The 18,970-nt window shown below is 50.9% G+C and overlaps 2 protein-coding genes across 9 annotated transcripts in view; one reads left to right on the forward strand and one right to left on the reverse strand.

Moving 5' to 3' along the window:
- Nucleotides 1–5,417: 5,417 nt before the first annotated feature.
- On the reverse strand, nt 5,418–6,988 carry C12H11orf86 (chromosome 12 C11orf86 homolog). Of its 2 annotated transcripts, none has more exons than XM_010998156.3 (2): nt 6,625–6,988; nt 5,418–6,057 (listed from the first exon to the last, which is right to left on the reverse strand). In XM_010998156.3, exons 1-2 carry the CDS (start codon nt 6,892–6,894, stop codon nt 5,953–5,955), a joined length of 375 nt encoding a protein of 124 aa, XP_010996458.1. In that variant the 5' UTR covers nt 6,895–6,988; the 3' UTR covers nt 5,418–5,952. The 2 variants fall into 2 exon arrangements, with proteins under 2 accessions (XP_010996458.1, XP_010996457.1); XM_010998155.3 differs by having other exon boundaries at nt 5,418–6,060; nt 6,625–6,982.
- The window catches only part of PC (pyruvate carboxylase), a 103,991-nt gene continuing 90,724 nt past the window's right edge, over nt 5,704–18,970 (forward strand). For 2 of the 7 annotated variants that reach the window (XM_064492085.1, XM_031448258.2), the window contains exon 1: nt 5,704–5,898. The gene's annotated coding sequence lies outside the window, so the exon portion shown is untranslated. Of the gene's footprint in view, nt 5,899–18,250; nt 18,349–18,718; nt 18,858–18,970 lie in introns of those variants that run through there. The other 5 variants (XM_064492086.1, XM_031448253.2, XM_064492087.1 and 2 more) reach the window with 4 other exon arrangements.

Raw genomic sequence — 18,970 nt, forward strand, 5'->3', positions numbered from 1 at the left:
ACTCCTGCCTGCCATGGGGACAGAAGCAGGGGCTCAGGCTTGTCACCAGCCCCCTCAGCACCTGTCCTCACTAACCATCACCTGGGAGGGGGAGGCCCAAGCACCCCACACTCTGGGAGCTGCTACTCCGGGCAGGTAGGACCCGCACAGAGGAAAGAAGACAGAAATGTGAAGCTGTGCCCAGGCGTAGGGCGGGGCATAGGGCAAGGGGCGGGGCCTGATAGGGGAGGTGGGCGAGGAGTGCAGAGTGCTCAGTCCTGGGTGGAGTGTGTGACCCACTAGAGTCCGTCATCCCACTCCCCTCCCCCCAGGCCTCGAGATTCTCATCTGTAATTGGGAACGCAGTCAGTCTGCTCTCCTCCCAATAGGCGCCCCCCCTCATCCTCCATGCTGGAGGGGTCCCAGGACATCTTTCTAAGCTACCTGCCTCCCTCCTCTACTGAGAACCTGTGCCTATTTCCCAGTGCTCCTCAGGTGAAGTGCCATCCTGGGTCCTTTGAGCCCTGTCCCTTGTCTATCTGTCTGTCCTTCCTCCCCAACCCCATTTTTTTCCCCAGCTGAACTGAGTCATGGCTGGATGTCCAAATGCTCCAGGTGGTCCGTGACTCCATGCCCTGTTCCCTCTACCTGGCATGCCCTCCCCACCCCTTCCAGGGGGTGAAGCTCAGCTCTGCTGTCCGCTCCTCAGGAACCCTTCTCCAATGCCCACCCTCTGAGAACTAACTTTGCCCTTCTCTGGGCACTGCTTCTCCCTGGTCAGCTCCTGGAGTTCCGGTTGGTTCATTCACGCAGCAGTCACCCGAGGGGGCTTGGAGGGCTATGTCTGTCACCTGTCTGAAGTCCTCACTGGAGCAGGGCTCTGAGTGAGCCTTGCCAAGTGTTGGTTGAATTGATTGCTGTGTCTGGAGCTCAGAGAAGGGAGACCTGGCAGTGGGTGGAGACAGGGAGGGTTCAGGGACAGCCACAGTGCGGGGTGGAGTGGGGCAGAGAGAGGCCTTCCGCCTACGCCCTTTCTGCACTGGCACTAAAGGAGAGACCACCTCCTGGGGGTCCCCAGGGTGGCCGTCTGGTCTGCGGCTGGGCCCACTTCCCTGGACCCTGATGCCTGTGGCCCTGCCAAGGTCCAGCTTGGCCAAGGTGAGCTGAGGACATGCCGAGCTCCAAGTGCCAGGCTCCCCAAGGCTCTCATTGATAGGGCACTTCCGTGGGCTCAGTGCATGTGTGCTTTGGCCCATCGCATCCCCAAGACACCAGCTGCCAGGTGCTATTATTAGCACCCTCATTTCCCAGAGGAGGCTGCTGAGGCTCAGAGAAGGGACCTGCCCAGGGTCACACAGGGAGAACGTCCTGAAACTCCTTACTAAGAACCATGGGCTAAATGTTCTAAGTGCTTTACATGCATTAATTTGGGTAATACTACAACCCTGTGAGGAGGGACAGTTATTATTTCTACTGAACAGATGAGGAAGTCGAGGCACAGAGAGGTCAAGCAATTTGCTCATGGGCACTCAGCTAGTAAGTAGCAGAACTCAGGCATTTGGCCACAGAGCTTTTATGCACTTTCCTCTCAGCCTGATGACATGGTTGCTGAGGAGGGGGGCGATGTCCCTCTCAGGACATCGCACACCACAGTTTGCAAACATTTCACACCCTTGCCACCTCACCTGTCCTTCAGCCCAGGGCAGACACAGAGATCATGATCTCCATTTTGCAGAGGAGAAAAGTAAGACCAGAGGAGGCTCATGACTAACCCAGGGTCACACAGCAAGTTTGTTGCTAGGCAGGGGCTTGGGTCCCAGCTTTGACATTCAGGCCTGGGCTCACCTAGCCCTACCACTGGCTGGACACACTGAGTTTGGTGACCCTGGGGAAGGGGGTTTGGAGGACAGAGGACAGGTGGGTAGAGAGTTCTGGGCTGGGAGGCAGGAGCTCAGGAGGAGAGCCCAAGTCTTGCCTCCAGCTCGCTGTGGGAGCCTCAGTTGCCTAATCTGTGAAATAAACAGCCTGGATCTGTGGCCCCTGAGGCTACTTCCAGCCTGAATTCGCAGCCTTGCTCTGAGAGGTGCCTGGGGACTCCGTGTTGCCTGCTCACCTCGCTGCTTTCCCTATTAGTGCCGCCCAGTGGCCTCGTTTCCCCTGCAGGATATTTTTTCCACCTGCTCGCAGCCTCCTCCCATCTGGCATGGCTGCAGGCTGCAGGAAGCTGGGGAAGGTGTCCAGCCAAGCCTGGAGCCTCACCCTGGTTCGGGAATCAGGGCCTCCTATTTCATTGGCCTCACTGTGCTGCCTGGGGAGCACTTACTCCATTCTGCTTCCTAGCAGAGCAGCCAGTCATCTGTCTGTCTCCCTCGCCAGAAGGACTGTCAGCTCCTTGAGGGCAGAGGTCACAGCCGAAGAACAGAGCTTGCTAGGCAGTGAGCTCTGCAACTCCCTACCATTCCGGAAACATGCTCGGAGAGGCTGGGTGTGGCAGGGACATTGAGCAGGAGATAGAATGGAGATGGGGATCAGGGTGAAGGGTCTCAGACCCCTCCAGCTCCTGGTTCTGAGACCTTGTGAACAGTCCTCAAGACCTCACGGTGCGTGCGGGAGAGGACTTCGAGGCTCTGCACTCTGTGGACAGTTGAAACAATAAAGAAGCATGAAATTGACTCAACGAGGATATGTTTATGTGACCTCTGGGCAGACACTGGCCTGAGGGTGGATAGACTCAGAGCCCCAGGGCTTTTGCCCTGACAGAGTCCCCTCTCTGCATGGAGCATTGATAACCCACACCCTGTGGGGAGCTGCATTACCTCCCGAGGATCTGGGATGTCGGCACCATCCTCTGAGGTCTGCTTGCCGATGGCCTGCCCATCTTCTGAGAGTGAAATCTTCAGTGCTGATAAAACCAGGACGGGCAAGGCCTGAAGGTTGACATTCCAGGCAGGCAGGGAGTTGGGGAGGTGGGAAGGGAAACCATCTGCCGTGAATACATCCAGAGCCTGAGCCAGTGGCATCGCCTCGTCCGAGACCATTCAGGTGGTTTGCACCTCTCAGATGCAACGTGTTCTCTCTGGCCTGGAGGGCTTTGCCCAGGCCACTCGCTCCACCTGAGGAGCTCATCCCCTCCCTTGGCCTGGCTAACTCCCACCCATCCTCCTGGTCTCCATTTCAGTAATTCAGCAACTGCTTCCTGAACCCTTGCAATGAGCCAGACACTGTCCAAAGTGAGCTGTTCTCAGTGAGTGAACAGTCCTGTCCTCTCAGAGTGGCCACGCACTGCTAATATTGAATGAGTGAGTTGGGAGAGCCCTGTGGCTGTAATGAGTAGCCCCCAAGTCAAAGGCTTAACCCAGTGAAGGTCTATTTTGCACTCATATCAGGGTGGCAGGGGGCTCTGCTTCAGTGCCACTGCCATCCCCTAGCCTTGGCTGGGGTCCCCTTGACCCTCTGCATCAGGCCAGCCCATGAGGGAAGAGGGAGAGCTGGAGGGCTGGGCAGGCAGCTTTCATGGCTCTGTCTGGAGGGGTGCACTTGCCACTTCCACTCACATTCTACCGGTGCGAGCTTGGCCACAAATACACAGCGTCCTGTGCTGCTCTAACAGTTCCCCAAACTCGGTGGCTTAAAACAACAGGAGGCCAGAAATCTGACATCAAGATGTAGGCAGGGCTGTTCCCTCTGCAGTTTTTAGGGGGAACTTGGGGGCTGTCAGCAATCCTTAGCATCCTGGGCTTGTGGCCATATCACTCCAATCTCTGTCTCCGTCTTCCCAGGGCCTCCTCCTCTGTGTCCTTCCCTTTGTGTGTCTCTTATCAGGATGCTTGTTATTGGATTTAGGCCCTCCGATAATCCAAAATGATGTCCTCATTGCAAGATCCTTAATAATTATATCTTGCAAAGAAGTTTTTTTTCCCAAATAAGGTAGAATTCACAGGTTCTGGGGGTTAGAATATAGTCATATCTGTTTGGGGACCATCTTTTAATGTTAGCAAGATCGCCTGGACTCCTTTGCGAGGTAGCCAACTTCCAGAAGGGCAGAAACAGAAGCTACAAAGTCTCTTCAGGCCTAGGCCCAGGAGTCCCAGAACATCATTTCTCCAGCTTTCTATTGGGCTCACCGGATTCAAGGGGAGGGAAGATGGAATAGCCTTCTTGATGGGAGGTTTGGCAAGGACAACGCCAAAGGGCATGTGCCGTGGGAGGGATGGTTGCAGCTATCTTTGGAAACAACCTAACAGTGTGTGTGTATGTGTGCGTGCGTGTGCGTGCATGTGCATGTGCGTATGTGTGTGCGCACGTGTGTGTGTCTGCTGGGGGCCCTGGAGACGTGCTCTCTGATGATGGGATTGCTCACGAAGCTGAGGTAGGAAATGCTCCCCTGAGTGGAAACCCCTAACCCAGCTCAGTCATCAGCTGGGTGACCTTGGGCCAGTCCCCCATTCACTCAACAATAGTCTACTATGTGCCAGGCCCTGAGCAAGGCACTGAGGTCCCAGTGGTGAGCAAGCCAGGTCACCGTGGAACTTTCCATCTTGTGGATGACTAAAGCTCCTAACTGGACAGACTGGCCACAGAGTGTGCTGAGTCAAAGGAGAGCAGTGAGGAGATGGGCTGGAGAATCTCTGGGGACCAAGAGGCCAGGATGAGGTTTGAGCACAGAGGACCCCAGGCCTCAGTTTCTTCCTCTGAACATCAGGAGGGTTTGTCAGAGTCGTAAACTCAAACTCTGCTTCCTGATTCCCCAGAGACACCCAGGGACCCATGTAGGGGCCACTGCAGAAGGGGGCTGAGCAAGGGGCATCCAAAGTCTGTGACTAATTGGGCTGGAAGCTTCCAGTGGGCTCCCATAGTCCAGGTACCAAGCCGGGAGTCCCAGTCCTGTCCCAGTTGGCTGTCTAGGACAAAATTTCCCCCCGGATTCCTCTTGTTCCTGAATGGCCCTGCCAGTGTTCTGGTCTCTGGGGAAACAGGGAACCTCCCCTCTGTCTGTTGGGCCCTCAGGTCCCCACACCACCCCAGAACAGACTCTGCACCAGGATGCTTGCAGCTGCTCCCTCACCTTTGACCTTGGGTCAGCTTGAGCCAGGAGAGCCCCAGAGACCCTACATGAAGTGCCAGTGTCTCTCACGGAGCTCAGGCTTTTTGGGGTCAGACCCTCCCCTCTGTGTGGCCCTGGGAGGGCCCCTTGCCCTCTCTGATCCTCAGGGTGAACCCTCCCTCATGGGGGTGAGCACAAAGGCAAGGAGCTGGAGAGAGTTGGGCCCTCCGAAGCTGGCTTGAGGTCAGCACAGGGAGAGTAAAGTCAGGAGAAGCAGCGGGAGAGGCCCAGCCTCCGGGGGAGCCACCCCGGTGCTGCTGGGAAGCCCTGGGCCCCGCCTGACCTCACAGGGGCTGACAGGGGACTGGGGAAGAGGTAGTCAGTAGGAAAATCATTTACTTCAGCTCAGCAACCTTTATTCCTGTGTTGGGCACTGGATCGGGGTGGGGCCAGAGATGGAAGACAACGACCCCATCCACCCTCTGGGCCTCAGTTTCCCCTCCGTCACAAGGGGAGGGAAGGCTCCCCCTGCTTCCTTCACCTGGAGACTGAGTGCCCAAGTGACAATACGTGGGCCTGGGCCTCTCAGCCCCAGAGCGCCAGCACTGAGGGCTGCCCAGACCTCGTCCTTGCCCTGGGGATGGGCTCGCAGTCTGGGAGGGAGGCCCATGCCCCGCCCACCACTAGTAGCTGGCGAGAAGGGCAGGTGGGGTTTGGCCCAGTGACCAGGTGACGTGCCAGAGCCTCTCAGCCACGGGCCTGGCTTCATTGTGCTCTGTCCTGGTAGCAGAAGCGTCTGTGGGCCACGTAAGGAAGGCTGGAGCAGTCCACGTAGAGGAGGCCGCCCCATCCACAGTCCAGAGGGCCACGAAGAGGTAGGTCAGCAGTCACGGCCATCTTATCCGGTGCAGTGAGGGCCCCCATCGCTTCTAGCATCCTTGGCTGGTGGTGCCCAGCAAGGCCTCTGGGGAGGCTGGCCGGCTCAGGGTCACGCTGGGGAACCTGGTGACAAAGTTCTCCCACCTTCTTCTTATCTTCTGGAAGACAGAGGAGAGGGGAGATCAAGGCTCAGGTCCCATGACTGAGGGGTGGGCTTCAGGTGCTGTTCCACCTCCAGCCATGAGGTGGTGGTAGATCCCAGAGACCGAAGCACCCCACACACTAGTCACCCAGTCTCCTGGAGGCCAGAGGCAGGAGGCAGGAGCCAGCAGCTCCCACTGAGGGGGTCCTGATCCCCACTTTTCTGGGGGAGAGGGGAGCACAAGATGGAACCCTGGAGAGTTGTACTGGCTGATTATCTTGCCTCTAGCAAACTCCACCCACCCAACATACTGATAGATTAATCACCTTAGAACAGCCTGTTCTAGAACCTTTCATGACTCGCCTGTGCCTATGGGGTAAATCCCCAATGCTGCCAATGCCCTCAGAAATACCGTTCTTGGATCTCTCTCTCTTCAACCCCTTCCCCAGACAGTTCTTCACCTTCCTGGTCTATGGCCCTGTATGTTTGTACCTCTGAGCCTGCGCTGCCCTGGGTCCCTCTCCTTGGAGCCTCTACCCTCCCCCATAGCACTCCTCCATCCACCAACCCTCAGCCAAACCTGTTGATACTGCCTCAGCCACCGCCGGCTGCCTTCTTGCTGAGCTTGGATCAGCTGCTCCGTGTCCCCCAGGTCCCCAGGCAGCCGCTCCTGATGGGGGGCATCCAGACTTTCTGGGCCTCTATCTGAGGACATGGACTTCTCATGCCCCTGTCTGAGGCTCAGCGCCCGGCGCAGTCGGCCTTCCAGGGGCCTCCCCCAGGGCTCCTGGAGCTTGCCATAGGAGGGCCGTGGTCCTCGCAAGGACTGGCTGCGTAGCCCTGTCCCCATGGCTCTGGAGGCTGCAGGCGCAGGACTGCTCTAGCCCCTTGGCAAGCCACTGGCCTTCTGAGATGGCCTGGTGCCTCCACCCCTGGGGACAAAGGTTGGTGTTGCTGAGGTGGCAATTGTGAACCAAAGGGCAGGCCACTGGGGTCAAGCATCCCTGAGTCACCAGCACCACCACCTCTCCGCCTCCCAGAGAAGGGGGTGCAGGCTTCCTCCTCCTCTTCCTCCAGGCAGCCTTCCCTTCCAACTCCTGAAGAGCTTGGCCTCCCCTGAACTCCTGTAGCCCTGGCTGTCCAAACTCATTTCATTGACAATGTGAACAGATGGCTCAACAGCAAAACAGAGATGGGCTTTTAAGAAACAGGACAGCTCCAACCTAGAAACAGTTGAATTCACAGAGACAGAAAGTAGCACGGTGGTTGCCAGGGCCTAGGGGGGGAATGGCGAGTTGTTTTATGGCCGTAGAGCTCCAGTTTTGCAAGATGAAAAAACTTCTGGAGATTGTACAACAATGTGAATGTAAGTCACACTACTGAATTGTACATGTCAAAACAGCTAAGGTGGTAAATTTTCTGTTTATATATTTTTTTTACTACAATTGGATATTTAAAAAAAGAAACAGAATAGCTCCAGTCTGGAAGTCAGGAGGCTTATTTTTTCCCCCAGGCCTAGCTCTGGCCCTAGTTTTCCAGCAGAGAATAGGGTTAGGAGCTCAGGCTCAGAGGACCAGCTACTCCTGGGTAAATCGCAGTTCCATCACCCACAGCTGTGTGATGCTGGATGCGTTCTCCCGCTTGGCCTCCTTGTCTGTAATAGGAACAAATAACTCAGGTGTTGTCGTGAGGACTAACTATGATGACGCTGTGCTAGACACAGGGCCTGGCACGTGGCAAGTACTCAGTAAAAGTGAGCTGGCGGCAGGGGAGGGTATAGCTCAGTGGTAGAGCATGTGCTTAGCATGCACATAGGTCCTGGGTTCAATCCCCAGTACTGCCATTTTAAAAAGTGAAAAATAAGTAAACAAACCTAATTACACCCCCCAGCAAAAAAAAAAAAAAAAAAAAAAAAAAAAAAAAAAAAAACAAAAAACAAAACCAAAACAATAAAAAAAAGTGACATTTGAAAAGAAAAAAGTAGAAGTCACAACTAAAGTAAGTTGGTATTCATTGATTTGGACAAATCCTTTCCCCTCTTGGTCAGTCTTCTCATCTGTAAGATGGGTTGTTGTGAAAATGAAATGAAATCATGAATGTGGATGCCTCTAAAAGCAAGACCAGCAGCAACTCTTTTTCTCAAGACAGTGGGGAGAGAGAAAGGTGCTTGTGCTGGGCCAGCCAATCCTTAGAATCATAGAATATGAGGGTAGAAAGGGGACTTCACAAATTGGGTCCACACCTTTTTGTTTTAACCTTTATTTTTTTAAGCTTTTTAAACTGGTTCTGGGACTATTTCCTCCCTATATTTCATTTATACCTCATGATATTCCTATGAGGTGGATCTCATTATCCTCATTTGGTAGATCCCCATTTTGAAGGTTGGAAAACTGAGGCTCAGAGAATTTAAGCAGGCTCAGGAAGTGGCAGAGCTGGGACTCCCGCCCCAGTGAGCCTGGCTTTAGAGTCTGTGCTCCCACCCTTCTGCTCCTGTCCTCGGGCTGGTGGCAGAGGCAGGACTGGAAGCCGCCGTCCTCCTTCCTCAGTGTCTGGGATGCTGCACTGGGTACCCCATCAGGTCAGGGAAGTACTGGCTGCAATTCTCGGCTCACTCCAGACTCCCCTGCGCCTGGCCTTGCTCTCTTTTCTCTCTGAGTTTCTAGGCCTTCTTTGGGTGAAGGGTCTCTTAATACCCTACAGGCTCAGCTCCCAGCCAAAGGAGCCAAGGCAGGGCCAGTGTGAAGAGAACAGAGAAAAAGGACTCTGACCTTCTGGCCCAGGCTGTCCCAGGACTGTGATCACTATTCCAATCCTGACCGCACCTCTAATGCCTAACCCTCCAGCCAACCTTGACCTGGTTAAAAAGCAACAAAACCATCACACAGTGTTCAACGCCCTTACCCGGGCACAGTTAACTCGAATCCCCATTCTCCCCAGAGTCTGAGCCGGAAAGAGCTTGTGGATGACTCACAGGCTTCTGAGATGTGTTGGGGTGAATCACTCACTCTTGTGTCACGCATATAGCTGCCGAATACCCTTATGCCAAGTGTGTAATCTTACAACAATTTCCCAAATCCATAAATCCATGGAGGACCAGGAGAAAATAATGTGTTCTCTTCCTTCCCCACTGCCTCCCTGCCTTCGTCACCTGGCAAGCTTACCTTTTCAGACCCTGCTGGGTGACAGCTCCCCTGGAAGCCTGCCCAACCCCTCAGCCCCTATTGGGGAGGCAGTCCCCTCTCCAGCCCACCCGATACACACAGGAGCAGCAGTCACACCAGGATGATTTCCCCACCACACTGGGTGTCTCTTGAAGGCCAGGACAACATCTCTTTCATCTCTGTCCCCAGGATATGACACAGTCAATGCTTGGTTTTAAATATTGGAGACTATGATTTGTCTATTGCTGTGTAACAAACTACCCAAAACTTAGTGGCTTAAAGCAACACGCATGTGTGATCTCACAGATCCTGTGGGTCTGGGATCCAGGCATGGCTTAGCTGGGCCTCTGGTTCAGGGTTCCTTACAGGTTTTCAATCAGGAGGCTGTAGTCACCTCCAGGTTTGACTGAGGGTGGGTCTGCTTCCAAAATTATTGGCAGAACTTGGATCCTTGCAGGCTGTTGCACTGAGGGCCTCAGTTTCTTGTAAATTGTTGGCTGTTCTCAAGGGATTACAACCTGGCAGCTGGCTTCAGTTGGAGCTGGCAAGTGAGAGGGCGAGAGATGGCAGGTGGGCAGAAGCCAGAGTCTTTGGGGAACTTAATCTCGGAAATGATCTCCTTTCACTTTTGCCATATTCTGTTCCTTCAAGGTGAGTCACCAGGTCCAGGTGGCACCCAAGGGAGGGACTCCCACAAGGGCATGAACACCAGGAGGCAGGATCATTGGAGGTCATGGAGGCTGCTAACTCGTGAGACCTGGGTGCCAAGCCCATCATGCTGCCTGAGTTGAAAGACTTGCACTTTCAGTGGTGGCTGATGCTTTGAGTGAGAAGCTTAACCTCATGTGCCAACAGTTAGCTATGAAATGGGGATGATAATTTATTTCATCAAGTCTAAGATGGCATTAATTGAAAGGTAGCATTATTTTATACACCACCCATTCACTGGAAGATGCAGCCCCGTTTCAGAGGTTGAAATGGGAGGGCAGAAATGTGTGCCTTAAAATTAATGAAACACACACACACACACACACACACACACAAATTAATGAAACACACAGTATTTATTTCTGAAAGTGGTCTGAGACTTAAACGGCTGGTCAAGGTTGTGAGGCTTAGATGCATGGAAGGCTGCAACCTGGGTCAGCCTGCCCAGATGTTCCTTCTTATTAGTGAGCCAATGAAATTAATCCACATTTACATGCTGTGGGCAAGACCTTGTTCTGAGATGTCTAGGCTGGAAGTGAGGCCAAGGGGAGCAAGGTAGAATCTCTACCCTTAGAAAACGAGGGATTCTCATGTACATAAAGGAAGGTGCCTTAAAACAGACACCAGGTGCTGAGGGTGCATGGAAGAGAATGGGAGACTACATCTGGCTTGGGAGTGGGGAGAATCCGGGCAGGCTCCCTGGAGGTGGTGGTGTTAGAACCTGGCCTCAAGGGCAGGGAGGACTGTTGCAGTAGAGATGGGTAACCAAAGCCTGGGAATGCAAAGGGTTACCTCTTGGGTGGGAGAAGAATTTGGAAAGGCAGACTGGAGCCCACTCTTCCTTGCCAGGAAGAGGAATGTAATTGATCTTGGGAGACAACAGGGTTGGAGTGTGCCCTTCACTCCAGGAGCCTTACCTCTGTGATTACATTTCACCCTCACACCCCTCTGGAGTTTAGCCCCATTTTTAAGATGAAATCACAGAAGCTCAGAGAGGTGAAGCAACTTGTTCAAGGACACACAGTCAGTAGTGGGCCTTGAATGCAGCCCCGCAGAGTCAGGCCAGTAAACAGAGTCCTCAGCAAATGGGTGTTCCACCTACCCTGGGGGGGGACTTGGGTCTTCATGCACCCCACAGGACAATCAGACAGAACCCAGACAGCCTAACGTTTAATGCCATTGGAACTTTCCTTGAAAACATAATGCCCACCAGAAATGAGGCAAGAGATTGTGAAGATACACATATTTGATTTTAAAATGTTTGTGTGTGTTTCAACTGATGATTTATCTCTTGGCCTGAGCAGCTCTTATAGTACTGTACATTTTAGGGGAGCTAGTTCTTCTACTTCAGAACAGTGATATCATTTATGTCCATTGTTTTGGTTTTCATTTCCCCACAGGAAGTTAGAATGACAGGCTGACAAGTTCAACATGAGATTTTGGTTATCTTACCACTTGGAGACATCAATCAAAGGGAATGATAAATAATAAGGATGCTGCTGGTTATAAAAGCTCTCACCTTCTCACGCAGTGCCAGGCAATGTCTTCCTGTATGGGGTCCTGATAGCAGGCCGAGGAATCAGGGGAGGATTATTCTCAGTTTAGACAAAGCATTTAAGAGTAATAATTTCAGGGCCCCAGAGCTGGCAATACGGATGCTCTTGCATTCTTTTTCAAAATATGCAGGACCTGGTGATTGTCAGCGGTGGGTCTGCCCCTTCTCCTGTCTGAGCCTATTTCCTCATCTGTAAAATGGGGCTGAGTGGGTCTAGCCAGGGTGCCCCAAACTTTCCTTGTTTAAAAAAACACCGGTTACTGGGCCCTATCACAAGCCCCCTGCATAGACAGGTCTGAGCAGGGGACTAAGAAGCTGTCTGTACAGTCATATCCTAGGAGGCCTGTTTCTTGCAGGAAATCTTGGAAACATAATTGCTCAAGGCCTTTCCACCTCTGAGGACTGTAATCTTAGGACTCAAATTTCAAACCAAACCTCTTCCTTTGAAATCTAAATTCTAAACATTCTTGTCTTCTCTTTGACACCAAAGTGTGGAGCAGAAAGAGCACAGCCTGGGGGTCAGGGGATTGGAAGTCCAATCTCAGCTCTGCCCCTGATTACTGCTGTGATCCAGAGCGGAGTCATTTCCTTTCTCTGAGCCTTTGTATCCACACCTGCAAAATGGGTACAGGATTTCTGTCCAGGTATGTTGAGAGGCCCAGAGGAATTATGGCTCAGAGCGGGGAGGAGGATCTTACCCTCCTCTGCCTTAACCTGTGGGCAGTGGCCTTGGTATGGATCTGGAGAAGTGCTGGGGCTGTGATCTGCTAGACCAAGGCCCACCTTGGCAGGTGGAAGTTCTGACTGACTTGTAGAGATCCCATGATGGGATGGGCTTGTGTATGGAAGTTACCCTAGGAGACTGGGTGTCTAGGGCGGAGTGGCCTGGACCCCTTGAGGACCTGGGGGGAGGGAAACATATCAAAAAGAGCAGAAGAGCTACTCCTGAACCATCCCTACCCCCATCACACACCGTGAGGGTCTGTGCGGCTTAGAAGAATGGAGACACGATTCCAGCCTCTGGAGAAGGCCTGGTGTGTCCATGCTTTAGGCAGTGAGGGGGCATGTTCACCACAGCCTAGTGCCCTGCCCTGTCCTTCCATCAGTAATGGTTTATCCTGTGGTCTTACCAGCAGCCAGGCTATCTGCGGCTCAGCTTGAACTGCCAGAATTTGGTTAATTAAAAAAAAAAATGATTTTCTTTTGTCATCTCAGGAATGGGGTTCTGGGACATCTAAGTTGTCCTGTGAGATCCTCAGGACAAAGCTGGCCTTCTGAATTGTAAATACGGAGGGGTGGGCTGTTTCTGGGTTTATAGTGACTATTTAGTTTGAAGAGTTCATGGCTTTATCTGGGAGCTTGCATCTACCTGGATGCTTCTGCTTAACCCAAGCTTCCTCAGTCCTAACTGCTCTTGGCCCTCCCCACAGCCCCCTCTGAGGCTGTGAGAACTTGCTGGTAAGCTGCCCTCAAGGACCCTCTCCACGTCTTGACTCCATCATGCCTCTCAGCCTTTGCTTGGGCCATGTATAGGATCCTTTTTACAAATATATTCACCTGATAAACTCTTGATTATGTATGTATGTATGTATGTGTGTATGTATGTATGTATGTATGTATGTATGTATGTATGTATGTATTTATCGAGTTTGCCTCCTCCAGGAAGTCCTCCAAGCCCCCTCTCATGGAGGTAAGGGACCCCTCCTGGACTCATAGCAGTCTCTAGCACAGCACCATACTGTTTTGAAGTGGAGTGCTTTGAGGTTTCTGCACCTTATTGGTCTGGGAGCAAGCTTGGGGATGGGGAAAGTACCTCCTTTTCACTGTATCTCTACTGGGTGCTGCTGACATGGCTGTGGAGTGAATGAATCTCCTTGCCCCCACCACCCCATTCTCCTTCCCAGGACTGTTGACACAGTGACACCCTCCCTTCTCAGAATGTGCTCCTCCCTGTCCGATCGTGTCTCCTCTCTTAAGCTTTCCCCTTCCCCTTAAATGTTGCACTCTCTGGACTCCTCTCTCTATTGGACTCTGTTCAGCCTCTGGGCATAGTTTCAACCAAGTGTGGGCTGATGGTACCTATTCCTTCATTTGCCATCTATATATTAAGCATCTGCTGTGCGCCAAAGTCAGCTTTTGTACAGGTGATGTTCAGGTATGAAGAGGGGAGGGGAGTATAGAAGATAAACAAAATCCAAGAACTTTCCAAAAAGTGATAGTTACTAAGAAACAATAAGTCACATGTATCCCCAGCCTAACAGGAGCCCTGAGCTCTGCAGCTGCCCCTGGACCACTCTCTCCCAACAGAGCCCTGATGCCTATGCATATCCTGGCCAGCCCACCACAGGCTGGTCTCAGCCTGTCTGTCCCGCCTCACTTCCCCTGCATCTCCCAGGACCTCAGCCAAGTTTCCCAAGCTTCCTGGGCCTCAAGAATCAAGGTAACAAGTTGGAGATTGTTTAAAAAAAAATAATAAAGGAAATAAAAAGATTCCTGGGCCCCACCCTGTGAATCAGAATCCATAGGGGCATGGGGTCCAGGAATTTGTTTTGTTTTTAAAGAGCTCCAGGGGGTTCTTAACATCAAGGAAGTCTGGGTAATAACTTCTCTAAAGCCTCTCAGTGGGTCTCAACCCTGACCCACATGAGAACCATTTGGAGAACTTCTAAACCTAGCAATGCAATGAAGGAGATCCCACTCCCCAGAGGTGGACTTACATGGTATTCTGCTGGTGATTCTAAGACCTCTGATCTGGTGGTTAATATGCATAAGAACCATGGGGTGGGGCTCAGGAATCTGTGTTTCCCACTAGCACCTTGTCTCAATGAGATTCTGTCACTAGTGACATTAGCGTAGAAGCCCACACTGAGAAATGCTTTGTCTAGCCACATTGGACTCCCCACTCAGGCTTTTGCCTGGGCAGTTTTCTCTATCTGGGAGGAATAAGCCTCCCAACTTTGTCTTCCTGGGGATCTCAGTCTGGAGGTCGGACGTAGCCTGGATGGAGAAGTGTCTTGTTTCCTAATCAAACTTGAACTAATTTGTATGCCTGAGCTAACTATTCAGAATCCATACTATTGTTCTCAGCAGTTCATTTTCTAGTTCTCAATTAGTTTCTTTGTTCAGAGGCTATGTTTTCCACCCCCCCCCCACTTCTGTGTCTCTGCCATAGCAACAGGCCCCTACTAAGTGCTCAAAAGATATTTGTTAATTGAATGAATATGTGAATCTGGAGAACGGGGATTTTAGTCCTTGTTCTGCTACTAAAATAGTTGTGTTGGACTGACCCAGGTTGGAGTTTAACCAGACATGTGGAAGGAAAGACAAGGCAGCTGGAGAGACAAATGCAACAGACACAACACAGAGAAGAGAATGGAGTTGTACTGTCTCTCCACACTCAATAATCAATTTTTAGTTAACAAGATGGTCTCATAGTCCTTGATCCTCCCAGCTGTCTGGAAGTAGGTTATTCTTCCTCCATGCTTTAATTACCATCTGATGGTATTTTATTTTTAATTTAATTAATTTAATTTAATTTATTTTTTTGTCTTCTGTTTTTTTTAACATTTTTTATTGATTTATAATCATTTTACAATGTGTCAAATTCCAGTGTTCAGCACAATTTTTCAGTCATACATGGACATATACACACTCATTGTCACATTTTTTTCTCTGTGAGCTACCATAACGTTTTGTGTATATTTCCCTGTGCTATACAGTATAATCTTGTTTATCCATTCTACAGTTTTAAAATCCCAGTCTATCCCTTCCCACCCTCCGCCCCCCTGGCAACCACAAGTCTGTATTCTCTGTCTATGAGCCTATTTCTGTCCTGCATTTATGCTTTGTTTTTGTTTGTTTGTTTGTTTTTTAGATTCCACATATGAGCTATCTCATATGGTATTTTTCTTTCTCTTTCTGGCTTACTTCGCTTAGAAAGACATTCTCCAGGAGCATCCATGTTGCTGCAAATGGCGTTATGTTGTCAGTTTTTATGGCTGAGTAGTATTCCATTGTATAAATATATCACATCTTCTTTATCCAGTCACCTGTTGATGGACATTTAGGCTATTTCCATGTTTTGGCTATTGTAAATAGTGCTGCTATGAACATTGGGGTGCAGGTGTCATCCTGAAGTAGGGTTCCTTCTGGATACAAGCCCAGGAGTGGGATTCCTGGGTCATATGGTAAGTCTATTCCTAGTCTTTTGAGGAGTCTCCACACTGTTTTCCATAGTGGCTGCACCAAACTGCATTCCTACCAGCAGTGTAGGAGGGTTCCCCTTTCTCCACAGCCTCCCCAGCATTTGTCATTTGTGGATTTTTGAATGACGGCCATTCTGACTGGTGTGAGGTGATACCTCATTGTAGTTTTGATTTGCATTTCTCTGATAATTAGTGATATTGAGCATTTTTTTCATGTGCCTTTTGATCATTTGTATGTCTTCCTTGGAGAACTGCTTGTTTAGGTCTTCTGCCCATTTTTGGATTGGGTTGTTTATTTTTTTCTTATTGAGTTGTATGAGCTGCTTATATATTCTGGAGATCAAGCCTTTGTTGGTTTCATTTGCAAAATTTTTCTCCCATTCTGTAGGTTGTCTTCTTGTTTTACTTACGGTTTCCTTTGCTGTGCAGAAGCTTGTAAGTTTCATTAGGTCCCATTTGTTTATTCTTGCTTTTATTTCTACTAGGAGGAAATTTTTGAAATGTATGTCAGATAATGTTTTGCCTATGTTTTCCTCTAGGAGGTTTATTGTATCTTGTCTTATGTTTAAGTCTTTGATCCATTTTGAGTTGATTTTTGTATATGGTGTAAGGGAGTGTTCTAGCTTCATTGTTTTACATGCTGCTGTCCAGTTTTCCCAACACCATTTGCTGAAGAGACTGTCTTTATTCCATTGTATATTCTTGCCTCCTTTGTCAAAGATTAGTTGACCAAAAGTTTGTGGGTTCATTTCTGGGCTCTCATTCTGTTCCATTGGTCTGTATGTCTGTTTTTGTACCAATACCATGCTGTCTTGATGACTGTAGCTCTACAGTATTGTCTGAAGTCTGGGAGAGTTATTCCTCCAGCCTCTTTCTTTCTCTTCAGTAATGCTTTGGCAATTCTAGGTCTTTGATGGTTCCATATAAATTTTATTATGATTTGTTCTAGTTCTGTGAAATATGTCCTGGGTAATTTGATAGGGATTGCATTAAATCTGTAGATTGCCTTGGGCAGTGTGACCATTTTAACAATATTGATTCTTCCAATCCAAGAGGATGGGGTATCTTTTCATTTTTTAAAGTCTTCTTTAATTTCCTTCATCAATGGTTTATAGTTTTCTGTGTATAATTCTTTCACTTCCTTGGTTAGATTTATTCCCAGATATTTTATTACTTTGGGTGCTATTTTAAAGGGGATTGTTTCTTTACTTTCTTTTTCTGTTGATTCATCGTTAGTGTAAAGAAATGCAACTGATTTTTGAACGTTAATTTTGTAACCTGCTACCTTGCTGAATTCTTCAATCAGCTCTAGTAGTTTTTGTGTGGACCTTTTAGGGTTTTCTATATATAGTAACATGTCGTCAGCATATAGTGACACTTTTACCTCTTCTTTTCCAATTTGGATTCCTTTTATTTCTCTTTCTTGCCTGATTGCTGTGGCTAGGACTTCCAGGACTATGTTGAATAGGAGTGGTGATAGTGGGCATCCTTGTCTTGTCCCAGATTTTAGTGGGAAGCTTTTGAGTTTTTCACCGTTGAGTACTATGCTGGCTGTAGGTTTGTCATATATAGCTTTTATTTTGTCGCGATATGTTCCCTCTATACCCATTTTGGCGAGAGTTTTTATCATAAATGGGTGTTGAATTTTATCAAACGCTTTTTCTGCATCGATTGAGATAATCATGTGGTTTTTGTCCTTTCTCTTGTTGATGTGATGTATTACATTGATTGATTTGCGTATGTTGAACCACCCTTGTGTCCCTGGGATGAATCCCAACTTTGTCATGATGTATAATCTTTTTTATGTGTTTTTTCTCACTGGGAGGCAGAAATTTTGGTTTGTTTTGGTCGCTCCCGTATCCTCTGGTTGGCAGAGCCTAGTTTATGAAGCTTTCCGTTCAGCAAGCCTTCTAAATCCTCTAGGTCCTGAGTAGCCTCCATTTACAAATTGGGAAACTAAGGCTCAGAGAGGTGAGGTTGCTTGTCCAAGGTCACACAGAGATTCCTGCCCATCACCACTATCCCCACAGCTGCTAAAGGGGAGAATCAAGTAAACTTGTGTGCTTCAGCGCCTTCGCAAGTGCCTTCTGCTCTTCGCAAACCCTTTCCCTCCGAACTCTTCTCCATCTGCTTGCGTGTATCTGGGTCTAGCCGGTAACCCTGAGCCCGGGTGCGATCTGTTATGCTTGCGGCTTTCGGAGACACGTGCTACTCGGGTGAATGAATCGCTCGTCCCCACCTCCGCCGACAGCCAATCGCAGCCGGCCAGAGCCCCGCCACTTCCGCCTATTGCGGGCCGCGGCCCGGGCCGTGCGGCCCACGTGGGGCTCTGGAGAAAAGGGAGTAGGCGGTGGTGCGCCAGAGGCGGGCTCCCTGAGCCTCGTCACCAATCTAGGGGCCCGCTGGGGACGCGCGGGGCGGGGCCGACGTGGGGCGCCAAGGCTTAAACGTGATGGGCAGGCGGGCGTAGGGAGGAGTCCCAGGCAGGGGAGCGGTGAGTGACAGAGTATGTAGCCCAATAACAGGAGGGGTTGGGCTGCCTGAGCCAGTAGGAAGTCCGTAAGGCGGGACCGGGCCTGCAGCAAGTTCGGTTGCGCGGAGACCGCAGCTGTTCCCTGTCAGTGGAGGCAGCGGCGGTGGAGGCGGTGGCGACGACTTGCGGCGGCAGCGAGGAGGTGAGTGCCGGCGGCGCTGTGTACCTTCCTCTTACCGCAGCGGGTCGGAGCGGGTGGGCGTGCGCCGGCGCTGCCGCGGGGGACGCTTATGTAAGGGTCGCGCACGCCAAGGCGGCGCGGGCTCCACGAGTGACGGCTGGAGGAGACGGCAGCGGGCTGTGCGCGACCCGACGCGACGTGCGCCTCCCCTCCCCTCCTCCTCCCGCGGGGGCGGCCTGAGGGAGCCCGCCGTCTCCTGCCCCGGGAACCCCTCGTCCCGGTCCCCCGGGCCCGCGAGCATCCCTCCCGCGCGGGCGCAGCCCGGCCTCCTCCACCCTGTACCCTGGGGGCCGCCGGCGGCTTTATTCCTGCTCTCGGGCCCATTTTGCAGATGGAGAAACTGACGCACGGAGCCCTAAAATGCCTCGCGCGGGGTCCCTGAGGGTTCGAACCCAAGTCTGTCAGAATCCGGAGCCCAGGTGTTCCCCATCATACTGGAAGTTGCTCAGCTCTGAAGAAAGCCGTGGCGTGTAAGGCGAGGGTTTTCCGTGTTCCAAGTGCCTGCACTCTGCTTCCCGTTGGATCCTCCTAGTAACCTTGGGGGGCATTCTTGTAATTCCACTTAGTTTCAGATGAGGAAGCT

Source organism: Camelus dromedarius, chromosome 12, assembly GCF_036321535.1.
Source record: "Camelus dromedarius isolate mCamDro1 chromosome 12, mCamDro1.pat, whole genome shotgun sequence".
Lineage (NCBI taxonomy): Eukaryota > Metazoa > Chordata > Mammalia > Artiodactyla > Camelidae > Camelus > Camelus dromedarius.